General features: G+C 32.8%; 1 protein-coding gene across 2 annotated transcripts in view; it reads left to right on the forward strand.

Annotated features, from left to right (window-relative positions):
- Positions 1–24080, forward strand: part of MAP4K5 (mitogen-activated protein kinase kinase kinase kinase 5) — a 108559-nt gene that overhangs the window by 45985 nt on the left and 38494 nt on the right. For both annotated transcript variants that reach the window (XM_055304326.1, XM_055304325.1), the window contains exons 4-13: positions 495–585; positions 1001–1065; positions 4601–4656; positions 10912–10959; positions 11045–11087; positions 12159–12231; positions 16990–17121; positions 19370–19432; positions 21160–21241; positions 22156–22272. In XM_055304326.1, coding sequence (XP_055160301.1) covers positions 495–585; positions 1001–1065; positions 4601–4656; positions 10912–10959; positions 11045–11087; positions 12159–12231; positions 16990–17121; positions 19370–19432; positions 21160–21241; positions 22156–22272 — 770 coding nt within the window. The remainder of the gene's footprint in view (positions 1–494; positions 586–1000; positions 1066–4600; positions 4657–10911; positions 10960–11044; positions 11088–12158; positions 12232–16989; positions 17122–19369; positions 19433–21159; positions 21242–22155; positions 22273–24080) is intronic.

Genomic DNA, 24080 nt, shown 5'->3' on the forward strand with positions numbered 1-24080 from the left:
CAAACAGGTTTGTAATGAACCAATTGGAAAATACAAATAAAAAGAAGCAAAACTACTTTCAATTTTACCACCCAGACATAAACATTGTATGTTTTTTGACTTTTTTTCTGTATACATATGTACTTACATATTAAACATCCCTTTTCCACTTAATATATATATAATGAACATATTTTCATATCAAAACATTTTAACGTATTATTTATAACTGCACCATAAGTTATTTAATCATTCTTTCATTGTTAACACTGTAGAAAACATTTCTCTCTGTGCAGATCTCCTTCAGAAAAAAGATTTTTGAAGTGAAATTATGAGTTCAAAGATTTTATATATTTTTAAGGCTTCTGCGTTTTAGAAAGTTTATATTCCCACCAAAGTATTAAGACTGTCTAATTCCTCATCTCTAACATTTCTTGTAGTTTTCCTCTCTTTTTCCCCATATATAAGATGCAAAAAGTAACTTGGTGACTAAGTTTTATCATTTTGTTTCTCAGGAGATGATTTTTCTTTGATTCAACAAGAAATATTTATGGTTAAAGAATGTAAACATTGTAACATCGTTGCCTACTTTGGGAGCTATCTCAGGTAAAAAAGAATCTGCTCTTCTTGTATTTTATATTTTTTTACTATCCCTCTCCCTCCCTTTCACATAAACGCTATTATATATAAATTTTTAAAGTTATATTGCCTGAAGTTTTCTCAGGTTTTCTTATTGTCTCCCCTATATATTAATGACACCTCTGTTTATGCAATTATGTCTTATCTGATGATAAATATTACAAATAAATGTTTTAGCTTATAAAACTGATTATAATCTAAACCATTTAAGATGAGTGGTTGCTATGCTTTTCTGTATTTGGAAGAGAGCTTGTCAGTACAATTTCCTGTTATACCCTGTAATCCATTCTAAACCTTGGTGTACTGACAGGGGAAAGCCTTCAGAGTATTTCAGTGATTAAGAATTACTAGCTAATAAAATTTTCTTTTTCTTTCATATTAGTCGAGAAAAACTATGGATTTGTATGGAATACTGTGGTGGCGGATCACTTCAAGATATTTACCATGGTACTGTTAATTTGACTTATATTTTAAAACTAACTTTGATTTTAATGATTGTTGCTTTTATGATTTCTAGTTAACCAGGAATATTGGTATGTAGATACACTGTTTTATATTCTTCCATTCTGTTGCTGTAGTATTATTGCATAAAAGAAATTTAAACTTTATTTTTGTTGGTTATCCACTTAAATTTGCTGAAGCCTGAACTGAGAAATCTAAGAGTTCTTGTACAACCCAAATTTTGCTCTTTAGACGTAGTCTCTAGAATATCTTATGAGCCTCTAAGAAAGTATTTTATCTACAATTGAAACTTCCTTAACTTCTTTGTAAATAAGAATTGAAATACAAAGGCTAAGAACTCTTATGTAAAAGAAATTGTCTATCTTTCTTAAAAATCACTTAACCTAACTAAGGAAATGGTTTAGTTATTGCTATATTTTTATAATCAAAATGTATATTTTTTTTAAAATTTGAAGTATTTTTTTTTGAAAATTCTGCTAGTTTACACCATTTTATGAGTTGAATTAGATTTTACTATTTAGGAAGTCTTCATATTGGCTCTACTAAAAATTAAGCTTCCAATTTTTTTTTGCTTTTGACAGTTTCCCAATTTTATAGTTTATGAGACTAATCAGAGATCCTTATAAAACAATTTTTCTTTTCTTTATTTAACTGAATATGGAATAAACTCCCATTGCAACTCTGCATAGTATAAGAATTATGTGAAATATTTTCAAACATTTATGTGCTGAAGTCTTTATATTGACAGCCTTCTCAAATTTCATTCATGCAGTTTACACATACAACCATAGAAGATGTAAAAATAAGTGGTATTCAAGTTTAAATAATATTTGTAGCTTGTAGAGGCCAGATTTTAAAAATACTGATCAATAGAGCAATGGTTAATTAAACTACACTGTACCTATAATATGGAATATTGTGCAGCATTTAAAAATGAAGTAGCTCCATTTGTATTGACCTGGATATATCTCTCCAAGGCTTCTTTTTAAATGGAAAAAGTAGATTGTGAAAAAATATATATAGCATAATCAATCACACTTAGACTTTTAAAAATATCATTTTTTATATTCACATTATATATGAATGTTAATGCACAGCAAAATGAAAAGATAAGTATCAAATTAAGCCATTACTTCTAGGGGAGGCAAACGTGAGTGGGGCCCTTAGGTAAAATTTTGAATTATAATAAAAATGTATTGCTGTATTATTTAATTATAAATTAAGAAATATAATAATTATCTAATTTTGTCACATAACATCCATGACAAAAAAATAGTTGTGATGGATGTCTAAACTCTGGACACTGCCTCTTTTTATTTAAAATAATATTTAATACCACATAAATATTACAAATATATAAAATATTATAAAGAGTTTTTAAAACAAGAATGAATCCTAAAGGCACATGGGTGGCTCAGTCAGGTAAGTGTCTGCCTTCAGCTCAGGTCATGATCCCAAGGTCTTCGAATCGAGCCCACTTCAAGGTCTCTGCTTGGCAGGGAGCCTGCATCTCCCTTCCCCTCTGCCTGCTGCTCCACCTGCTTGTGCTTGCTCTCTCTCTCATTCTCTGTCAAATAAATAAATAAAATCTTTGGGAAAAAAATAACCCCATTTTTTCAAAGAAAAGTGAGTTTTATTTTCATATACACTAGTCATTTTCTTATGTATTCTATCATACTAGAATTAATGTTCTCTTTTATTTTATCCTGTTGATTTTAAAGAATTATTGGTAGACAACGGCTCTATTCTAATTTAAAATTCTTTTCTATGATTTTATGAAGAATTATCATTTTTATGAAAAGTTTTTATACAGTTATTTTTATTCACGCTTTTACAGACTGAAAACTCAAGAAAATAAATAAATAAAGCTATATATCTGGTATTTTTAAAACTAAGTTAAATTAATTAAAACAACTTGAGAATTGTTTTTAAGACATTAATCTTATTTCTTTATAAAATTTCTACTTTCCGTTATTAAACCTGATATTTGTTGAATTAAACTGAATCTAAGAAGTATCCATCCTTGTATATTATATAATAGATAGCATAGTAATCAAGAATATCTACACTTAAAATTAACTGTTAATAATGTGGCTTCCCTTCTTTTATTAATATTCCATCAAGTTACTAAAAATCAAAATTTTATGTTCCTGTGTAGATATAGACAGCCAGTGATTAAAATATGCAGTAAAATAGTTCTCTTAAGGGAAGATCGTATGTAAGTACTTGATATGGCAAACACCACTTCAGATTTCAAATATTCTCATGGTATTAGAAAGCACTTTTTTTAAAGACGTGGGGGAAAGGCAGAGGGAGAGAGAACCCACAAAGCCCAATGGGGAGTTTGATCTCAGACTGTGAGATCATGACCTAAGCCAAAATCAAGAGTCCCATACTTAACCGACTGAGCCACCTAGGCACCCTTTGAAAGTATATTTTTTAGGTGTCTGGTTATGTACTTACAGAAGGATTTTATATTTCATACTAGAGATCTCGTTGTCAGAAGTGACCTAGGGGCACCTTGGTTTCTCAGTCAGTTAAGCATCTGACTCTTCATTTCTGCTCAGGTCATGATCTCATAGATTATGGGATCAAAGCTGCCCCTCCCCCCACCCAGCAGGGCTCCACACTCAGGGAGTCTGCTTGACATTCTCTCTCCTTTCCTTCTGCCCCCTCCTCTCAAGGATGCCTGCACATACACTTTCTCTCTCTCAACCCCTCTCACTCTCAAATCTTTAAAAACAAAATAAGAAGAGGGGGGTGCCTAGGTGGCTCATTTTGTTGAGTGACCACCTCTTGGTTTCAGTTCAGGTCATGATCTCAGGGTCCTAGGATCAAGCCCTACCCTGGGCTCTGTGCTCAGCATGGAGTCAGCTGGAGATTCTCCCTCTCTCTCTCTTTCCCTCTCCTCCTCTTTTCATGTCCTCCCTCTCCCTAACATAAAAATAAATAAAATCTTTTTTTAAAAAAAAAGGTAGTTACCTGGTTACTTTTTAAATTCTTAGATAAAGGGTTGAATCAAGCTTTGCTGTTTTGAAAAATATAGTAAAGAATTACACTAAAGAAATAATAACTTGACCTTTAATAAAGTATATGTTGTCTTTCAGTGTATTTCAACATTTGGTCTCTTATGGTTCTCTACGCAACTGTAATTAACTATGTAGTTTATCTCCTTTCTTGTATCTGTTTTAGAAAAATTGTTCAGAATTAAGGTCATGTCTAGTATTTTCTATAGAATGTCCTATGATGTCTAGTACTATGCTTTGCACATAATGAATGCTTATATTTCCACTGACCAAAGTTGTTATAGAATAAGTCTTCCATTTTTAAAATATATTTTGATGTTCTCAACTTTACCTTTTTTTTTTGTTTCCTGTTTATAAGAAGAATGTGTGCTCATGGTGAGGTCACCTAGTGTGATATGTATAGAAGTTTTATAATAGCTTGTCATTTTTAAGGTAGACTGTTTTTAATGTGTTATATTGAAATGTATAATAATGTGGTCTGTCTTTTTTCCTAGTTACTGGGCCATTATCAGAATTGCAAATAGCCTATGTATGCAGAGAAACTTTACAGGTAATACATTTGTTTATGTGGATAGAAAGGCAGTTCTAGTTTCACAATTGAAAACTATAAAATGATGATCTGCCCTAAGGAAAAAGAGTAAACCAAATGATTTTTTATTAACCTCTCATATTGTAATTCTATAAGCCTGGAGTTCTTTCTTTCATGAATGAGTCACAAGAATTCATTTAAGCTGATGCTGGTATAAACAGTGGTGATGTCTGGTGTTCCATTTTGTCAGGCTCAGCCCTCAGTTGCTGCAAAGCTAAGGAAAGCCACAGGTGTGAATTGGTTTTTGTGAATGAATCACCAAAACTCTCAAACATAACAAGTTGTATGAGCTTTTCCTTTAGGTTTTATGACAATAGAAGGAATTCTTTTAAATAAGACATGCAGTCTTTTACTGTTTCTCCCAAAATGATAATAAATTAGCAAATCATAACCCAGAATGTTATCTGGAACTTCTAGTTCTGTGTGATTATTAATAAGTATCATTGATAGCAGAACCCCATTTTATAAGTTTGGTCAACATTGCATTAAACCGAAGTTTCTTTACTTCTTTATTTCAGAGCCTGTGAGAGCTTTTAGTATGTTAAACTAAATTGTGACCCTTTGATAAAGATATAGAGTATGTAGCATTTCTCCCAATTTTTTTTTTAGTACCTTGAAAAACTCATTAAGAAAATTAGCAAGGAGGGATTTTGTTCATATCCTTTAAAACATTTAAATTAGGAATTTAGTAGTGATTATGTTTTTTATTTTGGTAATTTACAACTGAAAATTGTTAATTGATACTTCTATCCCTACATTTCCTAGTTGGGTAGTGAAATTGATGTTCTATATGTATTTTTCCATATTTTAGAAACTAGGGGATTCACTTGATTTAAGAGAAAACTCTAGTCATTTCTAAGAGCTGGTTTCCTCATGCTTAGAAGACATACTGTGTCAAGTCTGAATGTTAAATATATGAAAGTAAATTTGTTCAGTATATATGTGAGTGTGTATATGTATATGTGTATATATACACTCACATATATATTTATATTTCTGTAATCTCATAACAGAAATCTACTTTGTGTTCACATAAACTATAAAACACACTCATTGCAGAGAATTGTTGACAGGTTTTTAAAAATTTTAATTTCCAAAGGTCATTGCTTTTTTAAGTGATGGATAGAGTACTAAATAGAAGTAAAAAACAAAACAAAAGCTTGAGTTTGCATTTTGACCCTGGTGTATGACCACAATTTATTTTATGGTTCTAATTCCCCAAGAATAAAATGAACTTTGGTAAGGATGCCCTTCAAGATTAATTTCAGTATTTTAAAATTCTGTTATGCTGACAAATTTCCACCTTTGGTGTCTATTGACAGATGAATGAATAGAGAATGTATAGTGTATATATACAACAGAATATTCAATCGTGAAAAAGAATGAAATCTTGTCATTTGTGGCAACATAATTGAACCTGTAAGATATTATACTAAACGAAATAATCCAGCCACATAAAGACAAATAATTCATAAATAAGTCACTTATATGTAGAACCTAAAATAGTCGAACTTAGAGATGCAGAGAGTGAAATGAATGATGATTATTAGGAGGTTGGGGGCCAGAGGGAAGAAATGGAGAGATGTAAGGCTATAAAGTAGCAGCCATATATATTGATGACTAATGTACAGCATGACAACTATAACATTGTACTGAATACTGGAAATATGTTAAGAGAGTAAATTTCAGGTGCTCTTGTTACAAAAAAACCCCAGTAACTATGAATTGATGATATGTTAACCAGCTTGTTCAATAATCACATCAAATCATCATGCTGTACATCTTTATATGTATTATTTTGTTATGTAAAAATTTTTTTAAATAAAAAGGGCAGAGATTGAATGGAAAAATTGAAGACCCAGCTAGATGCAGCCTGTAAGAAATGTACTTTTATGAAAATACAAATAGATCAAAAGTAAAAGAAAAAGATACACTAACTATTGAAAAAAAGCTAAATGGCCATGTTAATATCAGACAAAGTAGACTTCAGAACTAAGACTACTTCTTTAAGGCCACTTCATCAAAAGACGTAACAGCCCTAAGTGTTTACATATACAGCTTCAAAATGAATGAACAAAAACTGATAGAACTACAGGAAGATAGACACACAGTTATAGTCAGATATACCCCTCTCACAATAATTTTGTGGAGCAAGTAGGGAGAAAATCAGTAAGGATGTAGAAGACTTGAACAATGCAACCAATCAGCTTGACCTAACTGAGATTTTAGTCTAACAACAGTGTGATACATATGCTTTTCAAGTGCCCATAGAGCACTTACCAAGATAGACCTTATTTTGGGCTATCAAATATGTTTAATACATTTTAAGGAATTTAAGTCATACAAAGCATATTCTCTGACAACATTGCATTAAATTAAAAATCAACAGAAATATTTCTGGAATATCTCCAAATATGTGGAAACTAAATAAAGCACTGTTAAGTAACCCATGAGTCAAAGAAGAAGTCAGAAGAGAAACTAAAAAATATTTTGAACCAAATGAAATGAAAACATAATGCATAAAAATTTGAGGTGTTCCTTAAGCAATACTTAGAAGGAAGTTTATAGCACTGAACACTTCTTTAAAAAGGAAAAAAGGTCTGAAATCGTTATCTTCAAATTCTACCTTAAGAAACAAAAATGAAAAAAAATGAAATAATAAAAATCAGAGTGGAAATCAGTGAAATAGAAAGCAGAAAAATATGAGAAAATCAATAAAACCAAAATCTGATCCTTTAAGGAGATCAATAAAATTGATAATCCTCTAAGAGAAAATAAAAAATAACCAATATGTGGAATGAATATAAAGATTTTACCACAGAATCTACAAATATTGAAAGAAACAAGGATGTTCAGTACCCAAGGAATATTATAAATAGCTTTCTGCCAGCTATAACTTTGAATAAATGAACAATTTCTTTGAGGGACACAGACTACCAAAGATCACTCGATCAGAAATCATCTGAATAGTTCTGTATATATTCCCACAAAGAAAACTCCAAATCAGATGATTTGGATAGATAAATTGTGCCAAACATTTAAGGAAGAAATAATGCCAATTCTACATATACTCTTCTAGAAAATTGAAGAGTAAAGAATGAATACTTTCCAAATAATTTTATGGATTAGCATTTCTCCAAAACCAAAATCAAATAATATTGCAAGAGAACAAAACTACAGACTAATATAATAGCCTTCATAGCCACAGATTCAAAACTTGAAACTAAGAGGTTAGAAAAGGTAATCCAACAACATATTTAAAAGGATAATACATCATCAGTAAGTGAGGTTTATCCTAGAATGCAATTTTGATTTGACACTCAAAAATTATTTCAGGTAATTGACCATATTAGCAAACAAAATGAGAAAACCACACGATCATCTTAAATATAGACACAAAAAGCATTTAGCAAAATCCAACATTCATTCCTGATAAAGATTCTGACCATACTGGGAATAGAAAGAAACTTGTTCAGCCTGATAAAGAACACCTATGAAAAACCTACAACTTAGTCATACTTAATGGTAAAAGACTATATGCTTCCCCGCCAAGATCAATCAAACAGTGCAAGAATGTCTGCTCTCATCACTTCTTTTCAACAGCATACTAGATGTTTTAGCCAGTGCAATAAGAAAAAAAATGAAATTAAAGGCATCCAGATTAGAAAGTAAGAAGTAAAACTGTATTCACAGACCACATAATCATATATGTAAAAAATGGAATAGACTATACAAAGTAGCTTCTAGAACTAATGAGTGAGGCTAGAACGTTTGCAGAATTCAAGATCCATGTACAAGATCTGTTGGGTTTCTATGCACTAACAACAATCAGAACTTTTGAAAACAATACTATTTATAATAACAACACCAAAAAATATGACATTCTTAAGGGAATGTGTATGACAAACACATAAACCCCTGCATGCTAAAAACTACAAGACTGCTAAGAAAAATTAAAGAAGACCTAATTAAATGGAGAACTATGCCATATTCATGGATCGGAAAACTCAAAATATTAAGATGTCATTTCTCCCCAAGTAGATTGTCTCTCCCAAACAAAATCCACAGAAACATTTTTTTTCTGTAGAAATTGAGAAGCTTGGGACGCCTGAGTGGCTCAGCAGTTAAGCATACGCCTTTGGCTCAGGGCTGATCCCAGAGTCCTGGGATCGAGTCCCACATCGGTCTTCCTACATGGAGCCTGCTCCCTCTGCCTATGTCTCTACCTCAGTGTGTGTGTGTGTGTGTGTGTGTGTGTGTGTGTGTGTCTCATGAATAAATAAATAAAATCTTTAAAAAATTCTAGAAATTGAGAAGCTCAGTCTAAAATTACTGCGAATATACAAAGGACCTGGAATAGTCAAATAACTTTTAAAAGGAACACAAAATTTGAGAGCCAACAGTAGTAATTTTAGGACTTCTAAAACTATAATAATCAGAACGTGGTGGTATTGGCTTAAGAGTAGAAAAGTAACTCAGTGGAACAGAATAGAAAGTCTAGAAATAAATCTACACATATATGGACTGCTGATTTTTGACAAAGTTGAAAAGACAAATCAGTGAAGAAAGTATGTAGACTTTTCAATAAAGGTATTGGAATAATTGGACATTTATATGCCAACAAATGAGCCTTAAGCTGTAGTTCCTACCACATGTAAAAACCTAAAAGTAATCATAGATCTAAATATAAAACCTAAAACTAGAACTTCAAGAAGGAAACAAGAGAAAATTTTGGAGTCTTGAATTAAGCAGAGCATTTTCAGATATAACACAAAAAGCATGATCCATGAAAGAAAAATTTGGTAAATTAGATTTCATTAAAAATGAAAACTTCTGTTCTTCTAGAGACACTGTTAAGAGAATGACAAGAGAAGCTTCAGACTAGAAGATACTTGTAAAGTATATATCTGATCAAAAACTTGTATCCAGAGTACATAAAGAACTCTCAGAACTCAGTAATAAAAAACAACAGCCCAACAAATAAATGGACAAAAGATTTGAACAGATGCTTTCAAAAAATGGCTAAAAATTAAACAGACTTACCTTAAGAAGGTTGGTGAGGTTATAGATTAACTGGAATTTTCATACACTGCTGGTTTCATTATAAAATGGTACAGCTGCTTTGGAAAACAGTTTGGCAGTTACGTAAAAGTTTAAATTTATTACCAATATAATTCAGCCATTACACTCCTAGGTATTTACCTGAGGGAAAAAAATCATACTGATACTTGTACATGAATCTTAATGTCAACTTTATTTATAGGAGACAAAAACTAAATAACCTAACAATCCAAATGTCTATCAGTAGGTGGATGTGTAAAGAAATTCTGGTCTGGGGGATCCCTGGGTGGCGCAGCGGTTTGGCGCCTGCCTTTGGCCCAGGGCGCGATCCTGGAGACCCGGGATCGAATCCCACGTCGGGCTCCCGGTGCATGGAGCCTGCTTCTCCCCCTGCCTGTGTCTCTGCCTCTCTCTCTCTCACTGTGTGCTTATCATAAATAAATAAATAAATAAATAAATAAATAAATAAATAAATAAATAAATAAATAAATAAATAAATGAAATTCTGGTCTGTACAATGGAATACTACTCAAAAATAAAGAAGAATGAACTCTTGATATATATATTAACAAGGAATCTCAGATTAATTATTGTGAGTGAAAAGGACCAGATAAAAAAGAATATATAATTCAGTTTACATAAAACTCTAGAAAACTTAAATCTGTAATGATAGAAAGCCCGATCAGTGTTTGTGTCTAAGAGGGACTTTTGGAAGTGACGGTTATGTTCATTATCTTGATTGTAGTGATGGTGTTACAGTAAAATATTTTTACCAGGAAATGAATTTGAAATCTTAAAATACAGTAAACATTGATTAGTAAAAAGAAATTCTTGTAAGTTTTCCCCCCAAAAGACATTCTAGTTTTTCTTATTCAGTGAGAATTTAAGTAGGATATATAGGTGTTAGGGCACCCGGATGGCTCAGTTGGTTGCGCATCCTACTCTTAGTTTTGGCTCAGGTCATGATATCATAGGTTGTGGGATCAAGCCTCGTGTCAGGCTCCACATTAAGCCAGGAGTCTGCTTGTCCCTCTCCCTCTCTGCCCCTAGCCTGTGTACTCTCTCTCTAAAACAGTTAAGTAAATCTTAAAAAACAAAGATGATATAGGTGGTAAGTTTGCAATTTTGCTAATGAATACTCTTTTTAACTTTCAGGGTCTTGCCTATTTGCATACTAAAGGCAAAATGCATAGAGATATCAAAGTAAGTTATTTTAATATACTTAAATTGATAATTTTATTAGAAGGAGTTTTATGCTAATTTAATAGTATTTTTATTTTTGTTTTAGGGTGCAAATATTTTATTGACAGATCATGGTGATGTAAAATTAGGTATGTTACTTCATGTTCCTCACATTATTTCCCAAAAAGATTTAGTAAGATTTCAAATAAGAATTAACATTATAGAAGCTTAATATTAATATCAAGAACCCCAATAATGTTCATGTTTTGATCTAGTAATTATGTTCTGAGACTCTGTTTAAGGAAATTAATCCTAAAGAAAAAATCTATATTCTTAGAAGTATTAATTATACATTATTTATAACAGAAAAAATTACAAACATAGGGCTAGCAATAGAAAAATTTTTAGAAAAACTGGGGGCATCTGGGTGGCTGAGTCAGTTAAGCATCTGACTCAGTTTTGGCTCGAGTCATGATCTCAGAGTGCTGATATTGAGCCCCACATCAGGCTCAGTGGGGAGCCTGCTTGTCCCTTTCCTTCTATTCTTCCTTATGCTCTCTCCTTCTCTCCCTCCCTCCCTCCCTCCCTCCCTCCCTTTCTCTTTCTTTTTCTTTCCCCTTTGTGTGTGTGTGTGTGTGTGCATCTCCTAAATAAATTTTAAAAATCTAAAAAAAAAAAAAGAAAACTGTTAAAAGGTAATAAATCCACTTACGGAACATTATTCAGTCATCAAAATAGTTAAGGAGAACAAGAGTAGATTTCCTGAGATGTTAGTTAAATGACAAAAATGAATTGTATATATATATATATTTAGTTTTTACAGTCCTGTGTAACAACAATAAAAACATTTATATAGAGAAAAAAAGACTCTTTAATAGCATCAAAATACTACCCTAGTTGTGTTAGAATAAAAGGCATTCAGGTGGGTGGTTTATTTATCTTTTTTTTCCTAATTAACTTCAGTGTGCTTGTAACAAATTTTTTATTAACTTTATTATTTATAAAGTATGTTTCATTCTAGTAAAGTGCCAAAAAATATTTTTCTTTAATGAATATGTTACAAACCAAACAAGAAAAGATTTAGGAATTCAATTTATATACATTTCTCTAGCATTACTGTCTGACTTCTTAATAAGGGCATGCCTAAGGGTGAAATTTAGAAATGTGGGTGATTTTATTGAAAGAATTAAAATTTTATTCAATTTTTTTTTCCTTACTAGCTGACTTTGGCGTGGCTGCAAAAATAACAGCTACCATTGCAAAGAGAAAATCTTTCATTGGCACTCCCTACTGGTAAGATATTATTATGATTGGATTTGTGCATTTTCATTTCTTCAGACTTGGTGGTCAGCATTGATACTTAGTGATACAAGTGATGGTTGACTGAAAGTCTGGAGATTTGCATGCTCCTTGATACTGTTGTACTTCTGATTGGGTTAGGGAACTTTGATACCCATTTTTATTGTCCAGCTTTCCAACTGTGTTAAAGTACTAATAATTCCTGCTGTCCCTAGGATTTTGTATTAAGAGCATACATAGGTATGCGATTTTTCAAAAGAAAGACTCTTAATTATAATCTCTTGTCATTTTAGTACACTTTCTTTTGGTATTGATTCTATTTCTTGTTTAAAATCTATAAATGCAACAGCCACCTTTCTCAGTGCATCTTACCAAGTACTGACAGGATGATCTTTCTAAAACACTGCTTTCATTAATGAAGACAGGTATAAGAATAATAGAAAACCTAGTAATAAACCTTAACAAGTAAAATAATTTAGTGAATATTATAAAAGGTGACAGTTAAAGTTTGTATGAAAGGTTGGATTTTTGAATATGCAGTGTTTGGGTAACTTACTATTTGGAAGGAAATTTAAAGTCGCTTCATACCTCATACCTAATGCCAAAATAAATTATATATGGAAATAGTTAAATATAAAAGTGAAACCAAATGAACTATCAGTGCCTATCTGCTTTAAGAGTTGAGTAAGCCAGGGCGCCTGGGTGGCTCAGTCATTTAAGCATTTAACTCTTGGTTTTGGCTCAGATCATGATCTCAGTGTCATGAGATCAAGCCCCATGTCAGGCTCCATGCTCACCACAGAATCTGCTAGAGATTCTCTCCCTATCCCTCTACCCCTCTTCTTGCTCACTTGGTCTCTCTCTAAAATAAAATAAATAAATAAAATCTTAAAGGAAGAGTTGAGTAAGCCTTTATTGGCATAAAAGCATAAAACATTAAAGGGAAAAATTTATAGATTTAACTACGTGGAAATTTAAAGGTTCTGTACATTCACTAGCTTGAACAAAAGTGAAAGGCAAATAACAAATCAGGAAATATCCACTAAAATATAACAAAATAGGTTTAATATCTTTAATATAAAAGTTCTTAATAAATCAATAAAAATGTTTCATTAGAAGCAGAGTTATTAAAGTAATACATATAAGATATGAAATATGGGCAGCCACGGTGGCCCAGCAGTTTAGCACCGCCTTCAGCCCAGGGCGTGATCCTGGAGACCCGGGATCAAGTCCCACATTGGGCTCCCTGCATGGAACCTGTTTCTCCCTCTGCCTGTGTCTCTGCCTCTCTCTCTCTCTCTCTCTCTCTGTGTGTGTGTGTGTGTGTGTCTCATGAATAAATAAATAAATCTTTAAAAAAAATATCATGAGGGATCCCTGGGTGGCGCAGCGGTTTAGCACCTGCCTTTGGCCCAGGGCGCAATCCTGGAGACCCGGGATTGAATCCCACATCGGGCTCCCGGTGCATGGAGCCTGCTTCTCCCTCTGCCTGTGTCTCTGCCTCTCTCTCTCTCTCTCTGACTATCATAAATAAATAAATAAAAATTAAAAAAAAATATCATGAAATATGAAATATGTCTCCCCTAATGATGACCAAAAAATGTAAATTAAATGAACAATTCTTTACTATCAAATTGGAAAATATTTGGAATCATGGGTAATACCTAGCATTATCACTAAATATTTGACAGTGGAAATGGAAATTGGTAGAACAATTTTGAAGGATAATTTGGCAATAATGTTTTTCATAAGCCTTTCACAATGTTTATATTCTTTAGTCTTAATTCTGCTTGTAGTAATTTCTCAGAGAGACACACAGATTATTATATAAAAAGCTTTATCACAGTACTTTAATAATAAAAGATTGAGGGAAGGTATATACATACAAGAATAATTAAAGAAATTATGAACATTTATTCAGATCAATGGAATGAATTGCTGGGATTAAAAATCCTCTTGTAGGGGATCCCTGGGTGGCGCAGCAGTTTGGCGCCTGTCTTTGGCCCACGGCGCGATCCTGGAGACCCGGGATCGAATCCCACGTCGGGCTCCTGGTGCATGGAGCCTGCTTCTCCCTCTGCCTGTGTCTCTGCCTCTCTCTCTCTCTCTCTGTGACTATTATAAGTAAATTAAAAAAAATTTAAACAAAATCCTCTTGTAAAAGGTGAATGGTCAGTGGACAAATTCATGATATACTATTATTCAAAAAAACAAGATTAAAAATAGCACATGTAAGATTAAAAGTAGCATAATATAATGCCATGTTAAGAAGATGTGTGTATAAATAAAATTTCCGGATGTAAATACGTGAAACAGTGGCTCTTATTGAGTGGGATTTTTGACATGTTTTCTTCCATATATTCCAAATTCTCTTTATCATCACATATCAATTATAACAGAAAAGAAGCCCTAATAAATATAACTTAAATAAAAGTTAAAACATAGCTAAGTTAGATTACCTATAGAATTTCCTTCATCATATGCTGATTTCCTTCCTCAGTCTCTTTCTGTGACTGTCCCCCTCTCTCCCCACAGGAACATTATCCTCTAGTCAAAATTTGGTTTTTGTACCCCTAACTATATTAGGTATTATTACCTCCCTAGTATATCTATCATCTCTGTTTATCTTAAGTCCTGCCCTGTCTTAAAAGTGGCACATACTCTGCCTTTCTTCACCCATGGTAGCCAGATAGATCACAGCTCTGCTTTCCACTGAGCCAGGAATTGCAACACTCCTGGTCAATTTGGTGCTCCACTTACCCACCACTAACTGATTCTTATATGCTTTCTCTAGGTTCCAGCTCAGCTTTCCTGTCTGAAACTTGCTCTTAGTCATTTTGTTCCATAGTAGTGATTATTTTCTTCTCTTTACTACTATATCCATTTTTATGTATATAGTATTTGCATATACCAGGTACATCTACATATTAGTATTTTTAGTATACGTATTTTATATCCTTAACCACCTTTAAGTTGAGAGACATTGTGCTATGTAACTTTTTGTAATCTAAATACCTATAAAAGGAACTTCTAGGGGCTCTTGGTTGGCTCAGTTGGTTAAATGTCTGCCTTTGGCTCAGGTCATGGTCTCAGGGTCCTAGGATGGAGCCTCACATCCTACTCCCTGCTCAGTAGGGAATCTTCTTTTTTTTTTTTTTTTGAAGATTTTATTTATTTATTCATGAGAGATACAGATAGAGAAAGAGAGAGAGGCACAGGCAGTCAGAGAGAGAAGCAGGCTACATGCAGGGAGCCCGACAGAGGACTCGATTCCGGGTCTCCAGGATCACACCCTGGGCTAAAGGCAGCACTAAACCTCTGAACCACCCAGGTTGCGCAGGGAGTCTGTTTCTCCCTCTCCCTGTGCTCCTCCACCCTGCTTCTGCTCTCTCTTTCTCAGATAAATAAATAAGATCTTTAAAAATAAATAAAAATAAAAGCAACTTCTATCTTATGGATATTTAATATAAATATAATTTTAAAATAGTAAACATTAAAAAAGAGTATTCCCCCTGAGTATTATTTATACTTTATAACTTCAAATGGCATTGTTATATACCAATGAATCCCAGAGAACTCCAACTCAGCTTCTAAGTTGACCTTCAATCTTAGGTAAATTTATAGTTATTTAATAATAGCTCTACTTTAATATCCACAAGCATTTTATACTCAAATCAGTCTCGTCAGTCAATCCCTTTCATTCCGTCCCCTCTGCCACTGCCTTTAAAAAGTCCTTTATCTATTTTTCCTTGTATTTTTGAAATAGTCTTCCAACTCATTCACTGGACTCTGTTTTTACCTACTCTCAAACTGTCTTTCATTTTACTTTGAGTATTAGATCAAATTTACCTCCCAAGATTACCTACCCCATTTTCACAAAACTTCTTGTATAATCAGTAAGCCTTTCATTATCTAGCTCCTACCTCTGAGGTTCATTTTGCAAATACATTTTAGACTCTCTCAAACTACCTGTGGTGAACAACCAATTTTCTAAAATTCCCTGCTTAGAAATGAATTACTAAAAAATGATCATATATTTGGCCGAGAGTTAATGCTCTCAACTTCTGTACTTATCATAGACTCCTAACAGTTTATGGCTCTGTGTAAGACTGTAGATCATACATTGGGTAGTGCTGTCCTATTACCTTTCCAGGTGTTCCATGCTCTTTTCTGTCTCCCACATTTACACTGTTTCTTCTGACTAAAATATTGAGGCTCCTCACCCTGCCGTAACCCCATGCTGATTCATTCTCAAGTCTCACCTCCTTTGGGAGCATTTCTGACCTTCATGGGGATTTAGGTATTCTTTTCCCGTATATGGCAAGATTCACAAAACAAACTGAAGTAAGACAACACAGTTTTTCCTCAGAGCACCAGTCTTCAGAGAAGAGCGAAGATTTTTAAATAATGAATTTTAAAGAGTATTTCTGTATATATGTGATATTCTTTCCTAGTAAGCGTCTATCAGCCTCTTTCCCAATTATTTAACAAAAAATAGCAGATTGCCTATAATTTTAAAAACTAAGCTGTTGGGCAGCCCGGGTGGCTCAGTGGTTTAGCGCCACCTTCAGCCCAACGCGTGATCCTGGAGACCTGGATCGAGTCCCGCGTCGGGCTCCCTGCATGGAGCCTGCTTCTCCCTCTGTGTCTCTGCCTCTCTGTCTCTGTGTGTGTCTCTCATAAATAAATAATAAACAAAATCTAAAAAAAAAAAAAAAAAGCTAAGATGTTACATCCACTGATTCCTTCTAGGATGGCCCCAGAAGTTGCAGCAGTAGAAAAAAATGGTGGCTACAACCAGCTCTGTGATATCTGGGCAGTGGGAATAACTGCGATTGAACTTGGAGAACTTCAACCGCCTATGTTTGATCTTCATCCAATGAGGTGTTCTCACTATCTACAATTACACAACTGTTTATAAAGTCTTTGGGGAGAATGAAATATTGATAACTTGGGTGTTCCCAGCTCATTTTCAAATATGTCAAAATAGTAAAGGTGTTGTAAGGAACCTAGGGATAATCAATTGAACCTAACACCTGCTCTCCTTTGTTGCTGTTCCTAAGGTAGCATAGAGTGAATGGTCTGTACTATTCGAGGTTTTTCCATAAAACAAATCTCCTTTAATAATCATACAAAGACATAGCAATTATCATTTGAAAAGTTTCTTTTAAGTCTTGGAGCACCTGGGTGGCTCAGTCGTTAAGCATCTGCCTTTGGCTCAGGAGTCCCACCCACACTGGGCTCCTTGCTCAGCAGGGAGCCTGCTTCTCCCTCTCCCTCTGCCTGCTGTTCCTCCTGCTGTGCTCTCTCTTTGTCAAATAAATAAAAATCTTAAAAATTAACAAATAAGTTTTTTTTAAGTCCTTACATTGATTCTTCCATCAACTGAGCTTCTTTTTCTCTTCTAAGCAGAATTCTAAGTAAATGATAAAAGATGTAGATGAGATTTTTTTCTATTCTTTTTTAATTTTTTTTCTTTCTCTTGTCAAGGGATAATGAAGAAGTAATTATGTCTAGCATAATTATTATTTACATTTTAGGGCATATGTGTCAGAAAAAATATTTGAGAGCCTTTGAAAGGGTTTTTAATATTTTCAAGGAAAAGATAAATTGAGCTAAAATTTGAACTTTTAAAGTAAATAGTATAAAGTTGAAAAGAAAATCAACAGTGGGGAATGTGTTCTTCTAACATAATAGCGGATTAGTGTATATTACATAAGGAATTCATTTAGAGACTCTATAGGCAAAAGACATGGTTTATGAGCAAGTACCAGATACAAAGAAACTTGGAAAACTATTTGACCTCACAAGTAACTAAGGATACACAAGTTAAAGGTAGCTACTTTTAGCTGGAATGCCATTATAAGTAGAGATCTTCAGGAAAATAATTTGATTTTGCCTGTTATGGGAAATACAAATGTTTGATTGATTCTACTACTTGGAAAATTATACTTAGGAAATAATCCAAGAAAACAAAAAGCTAAGAATTATCCATTTTGGGTTAACAAGGTGAAAAATTTAAATGTCCAATAGCTGGTGAATTGGGTTTTTAGTTTTATTTTTAGGTTGGTGAATTGTTAAATTTTTAGGCATTAAGAGCAGCTGTTACATATGTATAATCCAAAGCTACATAGAAAATTGGTTATTAGTGAAAAAAAGTAATATTACCTAATATTATTATAATAATTGGTTATATAAAGACTAGAGAAGAGCAGAAGATTTGAAATAATGACTCAGGGTACTAGGAATGTAAACTTTATATATGAATCATTTCATTTTTAAAAGAGAAAATATCTTTGGCATTTAAAAAAAAAGACTAAGGAGTTTGCTTAGAAACCCATAAAGGGTTTTGTAGGAAACACTGAAATAGAGCATTTTAGAACTTCCTTCTTAAATCTTCCATCTTTCTGCCCCCATAGCCATAGAAAATGAGTCAAAGGTGAATTCACAGAGAAAGTCTTCTTGCAGGTGGACTTTTCTATCTTTCATTATAAAAAATGTGGAAAATTTTTTGTCCAAATGAGGGGAAAAGACTAGGAAATGGATATAATTTGCCTATAACCAAAATAATTATAGAGACAGATTGTCCATTAAGCATACAACCAAATGCTGGAGTAACATGTCATCTCTGTGTTACAGAATGATCCATAATTACTACATATATTTATGTCTAAGGTACAATGCTAGTTATGTATGATAACAGTATTGTAATAAAATCCTTCTCCAACATTTGATAGCTTTACCTTGTAAATAAAGAGCTTGTTTGACATTTAAATATCCTCTCTTATAGCTAGGAGAGGTTTTCTGTAGAGTATCTAAAATATAAAAAATTTAATTTTCAGGGACACATGGCTGGGTCACTTGGTAGAGTATGCGACTCTTAATCTCAGGGTTGTAAATTCAAGCCCCATATTGGGTATAGAAGACAATGAATGAATGAATGAAGTCACATCAGTAAACTTTAAAAAAAAGTCTTTTTAAAAAATTTAACTTACATATTCCATACCAGTTTTTATCGGTGCCTACATATTTAATAATTTGTATAAATGTATTACAGAATATTCATTCTGATTATTAGATGAAATAGTAAAAGTATTTCAATATTGCTCTTTAACTGAAATTTTTATTCCAGGGCCCTCTTCTTAATGTCAAAAAGTAATTTTCAGCCTCCAAAACTAAAGGACAAAACAAAATGGTAAGTTAATATATAGAGATTTCATATATATATCTGGAATTTTACAGATGAAAAGGAGACAGGTTCATTTCCCTTATCTTATAGATGATAAAACTGAAGCCTGTAGCTATTAAGCAATTTACCTGAAGTTATATATCTAATTTATTTGCAGAGTTGTGGCAGGGATATAGGTTTATTTCCTTGACAGTTCCAGTTGCTTAGGAACTTAGAGTAACAAGGAATAGGAAGAAACCCATGTCAATCCAAAAGATTTTTATTATCTACTGGTCTGGTAAAACTCTGATCATATTGTTAGACTTTTGGAAGCTTGGATAAGAGGTGTGGGAGAAAGCATTGGATATGAATATATTAAAATTCTGGAGATTCATATCTTTGCCTTGTATTCTATTCTGTTAATGATGTGCTGACTTTTATGGAAGGTGATATGAAAAGGTTTCCCAGGTACCATGACACTTTATGACTGTTGACTTTTTCTGCCTTCCTTACCTAATAGTCAAAAAGGTTATTATTTATTTTCATCCTAATCTCTTTTTTCTCTTACTAAGTAAAGCAGTTTGCCTCTTCTTAAAGTCCATTAGGACATCTTTAATTGGATGATAAAGTTGAAAATTATTTTTCTGATAATGTTTTCCCATACATTTAATAAAAGAAACCATGCAAATAAGTTTCCAAGCTCTTAAATTCAGGAATTCTTCATCTAGATTTAATGGATTTCTCATGCGGGGAGAGTTCTGTATGTATATTCATTCTTCTAGGGAGACAGTCCGTATTTTGTTTCAAATTCTAAGAGGCCTGTCCCCCAAACAGGTTCTAAACTACTTTTTTATGTTTTATTGGCTGTTTGTGCAAAGTATTACTTAGGAGCCAAGCCATTCTGGGGATGATGCCAGTAGTGAAAGGAAAATCACTCTGGAAATAAAGGAGTTTATATCCTACTAGTGAGCCCGTGCTCACTTCAGCAGCACATATATATCCTACTGTGACTGTATTCTTTTATGTTGATATGGATTTCTTCCTAATCCTTGTTACCCTAAGCTCCTAAGCACCTGGAACTGGAGGACTTTATAGCAGGGATGATTGGATATTCATTCAGGAATGAGTGACTACTAGCTGTTATGGCTAAACTCACAGATTCTAGAGCAGTCATTGTCATTGGAGTACATTTTCCAGTCTCAGGGTACTCTATTAACTCCATGTTATCTCCACAAGTCACCAAATATAATACAGTTATTTGATTTCTCCGCAAGAGAACTGTTATGTGGTTGCTGTCGTTCCTTAGAAATTCAGTGACCTTTTAAGATTTAAATAATCATGTATATTACCCACTATCCCTCGATGCCATTCTTCTGGTATAGGAAAACATTTATATTTTATATAAATTAACCTTTGAGAAAAGGCCATTTTGATCCTAAGTGGCACCTAGAACACAAGATTATAAATCCTATAAATGACACAACTACCCATTTCTAGTTTTTATTGTATTTTTTAGAGGTATGTTGCTGTTTTATTACCTAATTTCATTTTACTTAATAGATAAAACTGACACCTGTTTTCAAGAAATATACTGTGCTTTGAGTTTTGTTTTTTGGCTTATGTAGAGCTAAGAAGCCTAAGAGAAAAATTGTATGTTTCAGACTTTCTAACTTCTTATAAACTAGTTTTATTTAGTAACACCAAAAAACTAATATTAGTGAAATATTTTTGTACATGTCTCTTTTTATTTGAAGGTCATCAACATTCCATAATTTTGTCAAAATAGCACTAACCAAAAACCCCAAAAAAAGACCAACTGCTGAAAGACTTCTGACTGTAAGTCAATTTAAATTATAGGGGAATTTTCTGTAGTCATGCAGTAAGTAGGAATATCACTTGAACAAAAGTATTTATAATTTTTAATATAAAAATTTAGTGATCTATTGCAGGGGTCAGCAAACTTTCTATAAAGAGCTAGTAAATGTTTTAGGCTGTGGGGCCATACGGTCTATGTTGCAACTACTAAATTTTGCCATTGAACCACTGAAGCAACCATAGACAGTATACTTGAATTAGTATTGCTTTAATACTCAACACTATTTACGAAAAGAGACAGTGCCCCAGATTTTCCCCATTGGCTTTAGTTTGCCAATCCCTGCCTAGAGAAAACTTTAAAAAATGTTGCTATCATCTTTCTTGGTTTCTTATGTAAATTTATAGAATGCTCTGTGTCTTTATGTATTATAAATATTTTTATATTAGAAAAAGTTAATTATTACAGTGGTCTAAGGAAACCTTATTTAAATGTAAAAATTGAATTATATGTCTTTGTACATTTATATAATATTACGGAGTTAAATGTATGCAAATTTGGAATACATTTACTTGTTTCTTATGGACTGTACCTCAGTATTCATTTGCATACATTTCACTATAATGACATGAGTAATGTATGTCTAGTTGTTATAGCCAAGGTTGTAATTTTATAACCTAATGTAGATCAGATAACTTAGAAAAATTATTCATGTTATAAACTTATTCCACAAGAGTTCCTTAGTTTGATAATATGTGATTGTGGTTTCTCTGATTAATATTTTTACTAAATACATTCTCTCATTTATTTGTATTACTAGACTCGCATATGCTTGTCTCTTATAGCTACTGGATGAAAAAGCACAGATAACATTTTCTATAAACCATTGATGTAAAAGCATACTCATGAAATTTTATTTTGTTTTGTTTTCACTTAGCATACATTTGTAGGGCAGCCAGGTCTCTCTAGGGCCCTAGCAGTTGAGCTGTTGGACAAAGTGAATAATCCAGACAACCATGCACATTACACTGAGGGAGATGACGATGACTTTGAGGTAAAGAGTGTTTGCAGTCTAATATTTGAAAATAAATGTTTAATATGGTCTGAGAGTTTGTTTTCTAATTTATTCTTTTAGTTGTAACAGATTTAGCCACAAAGATTAATTAGCAATGTAAACTTAACTTATCCTGCATATAATTAACAGTTGATAGATACTTTAAAAAAATTGCAGTATAACATACATAACATAACTGATTGACACTTTTTCTGGAAAGAACGAGGATTATTAATCTAATTAAAACTATCATTTTATTTTCATAGTTGGTTTGCCCAAAGTTATTAAGAGGTGGCCAAGGTTTAGAATCAGATCTTTTTCCCCTCCCAGATTCCAGAAGTGCTTCCCTTCTCCCTAGATCTCGGGTTCTGAAGTAAGAGTTTGATCTTTCTCTAAAGAGAAAGGACATCTATTTCTATTTTTAAGGAAATAAAAGTTTTTAGGAACATTGCTTTGGACCAAGAAAACAAAAAATTTAGAGCACATATTTTTCACAAAGGAGACTCTCTAGAAATCCAATTGGTCATTTTCTAGTTTTTCTATTACAGATTATTAACAGGAGATAAATAATTTTTAAAAATTGAGATTCCCAAAGGAATTTTATCCTTTCCAATATTTGTTGAAGACTATTATATTTTATATTATTACATGTAATACTGTTCCAGTGTTTTCCTTCCCTGAAAATACTGTAAAATATTTTTGAATATATTCTATTTAACAACAAAACCTGTAAATCAGGAATGAGGGGCTTCCTGCTCATTGGCAGGTAACTATTATGTTTGTATGACATGACTGTACTTTTCCACCAGTCTCTCTTCCTCTTTTTTTTAGGATTTCTTTTTATTTCTGTGATTCTCTGAATTTGTCTCGTCATTTCTCTTTATGCCTTTATTTCCTTTTATATCTCTACCTCCACTCTGGCAAGACTATAGAACCAGACTTTTTGTATTATTATTTGTTGGAAGAAATGTTCTACTTTATGTTCTTAAGTTTTGAATTATACCATGTAAGTATCATGATAAGTACTAACACTCATTGAGTAGTCATTGTGTATCAAGTGTTAGGCCAAATAATTTTCACGTTAACTCATCTAATACTCAAAAAACAGTCCTTTGCAACAGATTCTATTTTATCCACATTTTATAAATGAGAAAAAATAGAAGTAGTTTGCCCAAGATCATATGGCCAGTAAGAAGTGGAACCAGTATTTGGATCCAAGGCAAACTAACTCCAGAGCCTATTGTTTAATTGATATCACACCATTTCCATGTATGTATTTAATAGAAATAGACATTAAATAATCTTTGAAAACTAATATTTAAAAACTAATCATCACTGCCTAGTGTATAGTATAGTCTTTGTCATTAGATACTAATGAATATTTTGTTGAGTGTTAAATGAACTTTAATTGAAAAAAATGGAATAAACTAGCCATTCATAGATATTTTTTACTTAAACCTTCATTTGAAGATTTGTAATAATTAAGATTTTAATCCCTTAAATAATTAAAAATCATTAAAATTGTTGTAGCTTAAATGTGGAATTGATTTTGCTTGATTCCCCAATTTGTCTACACTGGTTATGCAAATAACCAGACTCTTTATTCCTCGTGTTATTTTGCTGGGCTTCCCAGATTCACTCTCCCTTCTGGAGTTCTCCATTTCTGTTTAATGATATCACCATAATTTTCATTTCTTGAAATCCTATGCCTTCATAGTTGGAAACACAGTGTTGTATGAGATTCACACTGTCCCTACCTTCAGAGAACTTCTGGTATGGTCTCAAAGGAAACTCAGGAATACCAACAA

This window comes from Nyctereutes procyonoides, unplaced genomic scaffold, assembly GCF_905146905.1.
Source record: "Nyctereutes procyonoides isolate TBG_1078 unplaced genomic scaffold, NYPRO_anot_genome, whole genome shotgun sequence".
NCBI classification, from domain to species: Eukaryota; Metazoa; Chordata; class Mammalia; order Carnivora; family Canidae; genus Nyctereutes; species Nyctereutes procyonoides.